The sequence below is a fragment of the Marmota monax genome, unplaced genomic scaffold, assembly GCF_021218885.2.
Source record: "Marmota monax isolate L192 unplaced genomic scaffold, Marmota_monax_Labrador192_F-V1.1 WCK01_AAM20220418_F8-fsc00038, whole genome shotgun sequence".
Lineage (NCBI taxonomy): Eukaryota > Metazoa > Chordata > Mammalia > Rodentia > Sciuridae > Marmota > Marmota monax.
The window spans coordinates 4,110,295-4,117,023 of record NW_026692498.1 but is presented as its reverse complement, the minus strand read 5'-3'; the positions used below and the strand labels follow the sequence as shown (position 1 = coordinate 4,117,023).

The 6,729-nt window shown below is 59.7% G+C and overlaps 1 protein-coding gene across 1 annotated transcript; it reads right to left on the bottom strand.

The window, feature by feature from the left end:
• Window positions 1–4,480: 4,480 nt before the first annotated feature.
• Window positions 4,481–6,095, bottom strand: Fgf4 (fibroblast growth factor 4). Its single transcript, XM_046445015.1, has 3 exons — window positions 5,756–6,095; window positions 5,153–5,256; window positions 4,481–4,657 (listed from the first exon to the last, which is right to left on the bottom strand). Exons 1-3 carry the CDS (start codon window positions 6,093–6,095, stop codon window positions 4,481–4,483), a joined length of 621 nt encoding a protein of 206 aa, XP_046300971.1.
• Between the last annotated feature and the right edge of the window lie 634 nt (window positions 6,096–6,729).

Below are 6,729 nucleotides of genomic sequence, written 5' to 3'. Positions count from 1 at the left end.
CAGCCCCTTTTATCTTGTACGGAGAGACCAGGTCTTACTGAGCTGCCCAGACTGGCCTCCAACTTGGAATCCTCCTGCCTCAGCCTCTGAGTCCCTGGGATTCCGCGTACCCCGTGCCTGGATATTTCCAGAATCATGTCCAGGTGACTGAGCCCCAGACATGGAGGCCACCACAGGGAGCCCCTGCACTCTGAGCCCAGGAGCCCGGGCCACCACATTGAAACAAGAGTAACCAGCATGGCGGGGTTTGGCGGTGTCTGAAAAGCCCTGCTCTCCATAAAGGGCTGTTCTCAGAAAGGGCAGGTGACCCTGCTGGCTGTAGGGGACCCAGTTCTTCCCCAGACCCTGCCACACCCTAAGGAAGGGCCTGCTCTCTGCGTGACAGTGAACAGCACTGGGACAGAGAGGTCCCATTAGCTGCAGGCAGGGAGAAAAGGCGGCTCTATGGCCTCGTTAAGCCTCCCAGGGGAATGACAATGACGATGGGGACGTTACCTGGGCTGTGCCCGCACCTTACCTGCCTCACCTTCTCCCCCTCAGAGCCTGGGAGGCTGCAGCCCCAAGGAGCCACAGGTCTGCCCAAGGTCACCCAGTGGGAGGCAGCTGGGCTGGGCCAGCCTGAGGTCACCAGCTGGTGCTCAAGGTCACTCAGGGCCCAGGAGGAGGCTGTGCCTGGGTGCAGGGCTGGGTGGAGGAGCTGCCCCAGCTCCTCTTCTGTCAATGTGACTTTTCTCTCCCCACCAAGCTGTGCCTGCAGGTCCCCTCCAGGCCCGCCCCTCTTCTGCCGGCCCCTGCCTTCCCTCACCCCCTGCCACAGTGGCCTCTGGGAGCCCCTGAGCTGACCTCCGTGGCCTCAACCCCTGCCTCCTCCAGAGACCACGGAGCCCGCACAGGCAGATCTCTGGGTGGCCGCCTGCTCCCAGCTCGGCCCCTCCCTCCCTCCTGATGGCCTCCTCCCCCATGACCGTCACCTTGCAGGGAAGGCCCACCGGGCCTCATCTTCTTCCTCTTTTGCAGCCCACCTTGCCAGGTACTTTAGGTCCCTTATTTACTGTCACCTCCCCCTTTATAATGAGGCTCCAGGGCGCAGGGATCTTTGTGTCCTTCACATAGAAGTGTGCCTGGCAGGTTGGGTGTGGTGGCACACGCGCCTGTAATCCCCGGCTCAGGAGGCTGAGGCAGGAGGATGGTGCATTCAGAGCCAGCCTCAGCAACTTAGTGAGGTCCTAAGCAACTCAGCGAGACCCTGTCTCTAAAAGGGGCTGGGGAGATGGCTCAGTGCTTAAGTGCCCCTGGGTTCAATCCCCAATACCAAAAAAAAAAGATGTATATCCAACACAAAGTGGGTCCCCCAAAAGCACATGACATGACCAAAGGGCTCTTTGCTGTTTGTGGTGCTGAGGGTGGAACCCAGGGTGCCCACCTGGAGACGCACCTCCAGCCCTTTTCTTGACATAGTGGAAGCCATTGAACCTCAGTCCTGGAGGCCCAGATCAAGGATGGACCTGGAGGCACCTTTGGAGGTGCTGCAGGTGACCCTCAGCAGCCTGGCCTTGCAGAAACCCCACCCAGACCCCTGCCCTCAGGTCTGCTTGGCCAGCGGTGGCTGTGTCTTTACGGGGGCCCATGCAGTGACACCAGTCAGACGGGGCCAGCCCTCTGCAGCGACCCCCTTCCACAGCCACGTTCTGAGGTACTGGGGATGGGTACTAGGGTTCGAGGTGCCGAGGGGCTAGGGTTAGGGCAGGGGCAACCTAGGGTTAGGGCAGGTGACATCCTAGCACTTCCTTGTCACAGAAAAAGAAACAGAAGTAGCCGAGCCTGATGGCCCGGGAGCTGACCGGCTCAACCAAGGCCCCTCCAACCAGATGGCCTTTCGGGGTCTTTTGGGCATGTTTTGTGGGGAGAGGGGAATCAGATTCCAGACCCATCAGGTGGGCCTTGGTCTCATGTGACCCACCACACCCACAGACACCTCCTAGAGGCTCGACATGAATGACAGTGTGGACAGTTAAGACCGATTTTTCCAGAACAATCTGTGCCCTGCTGACGGACGCTCTCCGGCCGGCTCGACCCTCTGGTGGACTTCCTTTCCCCCTTAGGAAAGACGGTTGCAGGTCACTGTGGTGGTGTCCCCACTGCTCCAGTGCGTCCAATGGCCAGCTCTGCCCCTCCCTCCCCCGAGCCAAGTCAGCCCCAGGAGGAGGACACAGGGACAGAGGGGGCTGGTGACAGTGCAGGGGCGGCGTGAATTAACGCGTTGCAAGAATGAGACTAAACTGCAAGGTTCAGAGTCATGGGGACGCCTCACCCCAAGTCTCCTGCTTTCAAGGCGGCTTTTGTGTGGACACAGCTGGCTGAAAGTTGCCTCCCTCCCCCTCCCCCAGCCATGCGAGGAAGACGGGAGGAGCAAGACCTTGGCATTTCAAGGCGGGTTTTCATCATGTTTAATATCTTTCCCGATTATCTGCACCGCGTCTGGTGGGGTTCTTTCTCTCCATGGTGAAAAGCTCATCAAGCATCTCGATGTGCACAGCACATACATCACGCTATTGATCGGCACCTGTATAAAACTACAGACAGACTCTGAAAACGGTGGTAAATAGAGAAACCTCGAATCCCCAAAATCACCGCAACCCGAAAACGTACAATATTTCAAAGGCACAATGACATCGCCAGACGCACCGTCAACAATCCTGTGCGGGTAGATGAGCTACCTCTGCACTGAGGGTCCGTCCATTCCGGGCCCTTGGACTGCGCTCAGAGGTGACATTGCTGAAGAATCCAAGCCTCTCGAGCCATCCCGGTTCTTTACTCTGAGATGCGGTGAGAACAGGAAGACTGCTCGCTCTCCCCCCGAGGCGAGGCGATCTTTGCTCCTCACCTGCCCTCCGCCCTCCTGGAGTCTAGGGCCAGGTAAGAATTGTGTGGCATTGTTGAGTCAGAACACTGTAAACAGCCTCTTAAGGGTTCAGATGGGTGGTCCTGACTTGGGGCTTGGCACTCAGTGGGCTGGGTTAAGAATAGTATTATTTGAAGTCCATGATTTGCATTTGAACAAAGATTTGGCAAAAGGAATTCAAAAGACAAAAACCCCAATCAGATCCCAGGCTTGCCTTCCACGGAGTCCCGTAAAGTTAATTTGGGAGATGGTTCAGAGACCCCGGAGGAGGGTCTTGAGGAAGCATCCAGAGCATGTCTGGTAGCAAGCTAAGGTCACTTTGCATAAACTGAAAAGTCATTCATTAAAATCAAATGTTTGCCACCACCTCAGAACTCTTTTTAAACCCCACCGACCCTGGCCCTTCCATCTCGGCTTCAACGACAGGGGTTACATTTGTAAAATATATAAAGAAAAATATAAGGTTACTCGGTGACCATATAGTGCACTCTAACAGCTGTCTGCAAATATTTCCACCATGAACGCCCTTACTAAAAGTAAATCACGGGGTAAAGATAGCTCAAACGTGACAAGGTTCGCATGGGACCCACAGCCCCTCTCTGCGATCCTTTTGGTTGCATATGGAAAAAGAGCCACTTGGGGTGGCCCAGTGAACTGCGCCCCCTTAAGCCTTCCGCAATTGGGCCTGGCTGAGGTAGATGCTGAGTGTGCGTCTGAGCAGCAGGTCCCTGCAGACTGGGCTGCGTCCGCGACGACGTTCACCTAAATAGTGGTTCTAGTCCAAAGCTCCCCGTGTATGGGGAAGCCTGTTTTTTTTGTTAAAAATATCCTGTATTTCAGAATTGTCTTCTATCACGAGCTTCGTCCATCACTAGGCGAGGGTTGAGGGGCAACATCCCAGCAGGGAATGGCTTCCCTCCCCGGCATTTTACGGAACAGCTTTGTCTTTCCCCAGTGGCTGCGGCGACGGGGGCTGATCCCCGACCAGGCGAAGAGCAGTTGATAAAGTTGCCGAGGGTCTCTCCCATCTGGTAGATGGGGGAAGATGGACTACAGGAAAGCTCAAAGGTCAGCCTTGGCCCATCTGAAAACGGAGTGGCAGCGAGGACTTGACAGTGTGCTTTCGGTACCCGAAGTAAACCGATATGTCCTGGGCGGCGGGAGGAAGCCCAGCTCAGCGCCCTTTCGCTGGAGACCACGGCCCCAGGCAGGCCCTTCCAGACAGGGTGCTGGGCGCCGTCAGAATCCGATGTCACTGTCTTTACAACACAAAATAGCAGCACGCTCACGTCAAGTTCTTGAGAGTAAAGCAAATCCAACGGTAAGACTGTCCCCTGTCACGCCAGAAAAGTCAGACTTGCTTTTGGGTTGTTTTAGTTTTTGTTTTTTTTTTTTCCTCTTTTCTTTTCCAGAAAAAAATTACAAAACACACTCACAGGACCATAAATAATTTGATGGCAATATATACATATTTAAATAATTAACTTAAATATCGTACACCTACTCCTGAATTCCACTCTCCGTCCAGGAGAAAGTGCTCCTACCAGAGTCTGTGGAGGCTGAGGCGGCTCTGGAGGGTCACAGCCTGGGAAGGAAGTGGGTGACCTTCATGGTGGGTGACACTCGGTTCCCCTTCTTGGCCCTGCCGTTCTTACTCAGTGCGATGAACATGCCGGGGTGCTCCTGGGACTCGTAGGCGTTGTAGTTGTTGGGGAGCAGTATCTCCTTGAACTTGCACTCATCCGCAAAGAAGGGCTGGGAGGCAGGAGCACAGTGAGCGGGACCCTGGCCGGCTGCCAGGGGTCTGCCCAGCCACCCACTCTGGGCTGAGAGGTCTCTCCTGGGCAGTCAGGGTGTCAAGACCCTTGCAGGCACGGCCAGCCCCAAACAGCTGGAGTGCTGGCCACTTGCCAGGCACCTCGCAGCCCGGGAGGTCATCTCCACTTCCTCGCTGGGACCCACCCCACTGGGCACAGACTGTTGCTCCCAATGGCCCCTTTCACAGGGTCAGGGGATGCCTGCTCAGCAAGGGCAGTTACTGGGTGGCTCCCTTTGTCTGGGCTGGCCCCTGGCCACCCTGCCTACCTCTGGGCACTTCTGAGGTCCCCGGGGCTGGTGCTGCCTGCCAGCCTTGGGACCTGGTGACCCCACCAACTGCCCCTTGGTGGCCCAGGCACAGATGGACCTGGAAGAGGGTCACAATCCTGCTGGCCCTGCACACGGGTGCCTGCCCAACTCCAAGGTACTCACCGAGCCATAGAGCTTGCCCTTGCTGCTCATGGCCACAAAGAATCTGCTGGCCACTCCGAAGATGCTCACGACGCCCCGCTCCACAGGGGAGAGCTCCAGCAGACCTGGGAGTGAGTGCGGGTTATACCAAGGCAGGTGACCTTGGCTCACTCTAGGGCGGGTGTGGAGGCAAAGGGCCCTCACCCAGTTCAGGACTGCAAGGCCAAGGCTGCCCTGGAGGCTGCAGAGGCTTCCAAGACCCGCCTCAGCCTGAGCGCGTTTCTCAGCCCCGTGGGTGCCAATGGCTGTGCGGCCGCTCTGTGCCCACAGGCAGGCTAAAGTGCTGGAATTCGGCGGTCGCAGCAGCCCAGGCTTCCGAAGGCGGGGAGGCGGGGCTCGGCGGCCGCTGTGCGCAAAGCCGGTCCCTTTGCCGGCTGCTGAGCCAAAAGTGCTTGCCTCCCCGAGTCCCTGCGTCATACGGTAGGACAGGAACCCGAGACAGCCCAGTTCCAAGGGCCCGCGAGCAGGTGCCCGCCCTGGGCCTCCGTGTGTCTTTGGGTGAGTTGTTAGAGGCAGCTGCTGCTCCCCATCCCCGACCCATCCCACCCGGCCGGCCCTACTCACTGTCGCTCGTGTCCGCGTGCACGCCGCCGATGCGACCGTCGGGGAGCACTTGCAGGTGGAAGCCGATGCCCACGTTGCAGTAGAGCCTCCGCAGCCGCTTGATGCCCAACAGGTAATCGCCGGCGCCGCTCTGGACGGCAGCCTCCTTGGGCTGTGAGGCCACGGGCAAGCGCGCCAGCGAGCGCGCCAGCAGGCTCTCCCAGTGGTGCTCCGGCTCGGCCTCCAGCGTGCCGTTGGGTGCTGTGGGTGCGGCGGCGCCCCCGCGGCCCGCCCAGGGCGCCAGCAGGGCCAGCAGGACTGCCGGGAGCAGAGCCGCCGCGGCCGTCCCGGGCCCCGCCATCCCGGCCCGAGGGCCGTGCGTCCGTCAAGCGGTCCGTGCGCCCGGGAAGCCGGGGCCCGAGCTGCGCCAGAGGGGGCCCGCGGGAGCGCACGGTCTGGGCCCAGGCTGGGGGTGCGCGGCAGAGCGAGGAGCGGGCGGCGAGCGACGGGGTACCCCGGCGTGGACGCTAAGCTACCGGGGCTGCATGGAGCGGCGGGCAGCGGCGGAGGGGCGCGCGGCCGCGGCTGGGACTCTACCAGGCGATGCGCGCCTCCCTGCGCGCCGGGCCCGCCAGAGGCCGAGCCGCTATATATATAGCCCGGCGCCCCCTCCTACTCGCCCGCGCCCGCGGGGGGCTGATCGCGTTCGCCTGGGCGCCCGGTCGCAGGCCGCCTGCCAATCAGGGGCAGGGGAGGGGAGGAGGTCAGGGATGAGCTCAGCTACTGTCACCTGGGGGACCCGGGCGCCCACCCTTGGCTCCGCCCAGCCCACGAACCTGTTCGTCCCGCCCCTCGCGTCGGTTCCTCTTAAGCTTTTCAAAGCTCTGTTTGCCCCTGCTGTCCCTGTCGTGGTCTCTCCCTTTATCTGAGTGGGCGCAGGAGCCCGCGTCTCTCCTCCCACGACTTCTTTTAGGGACTCCCGAGAGCCTGGCTCC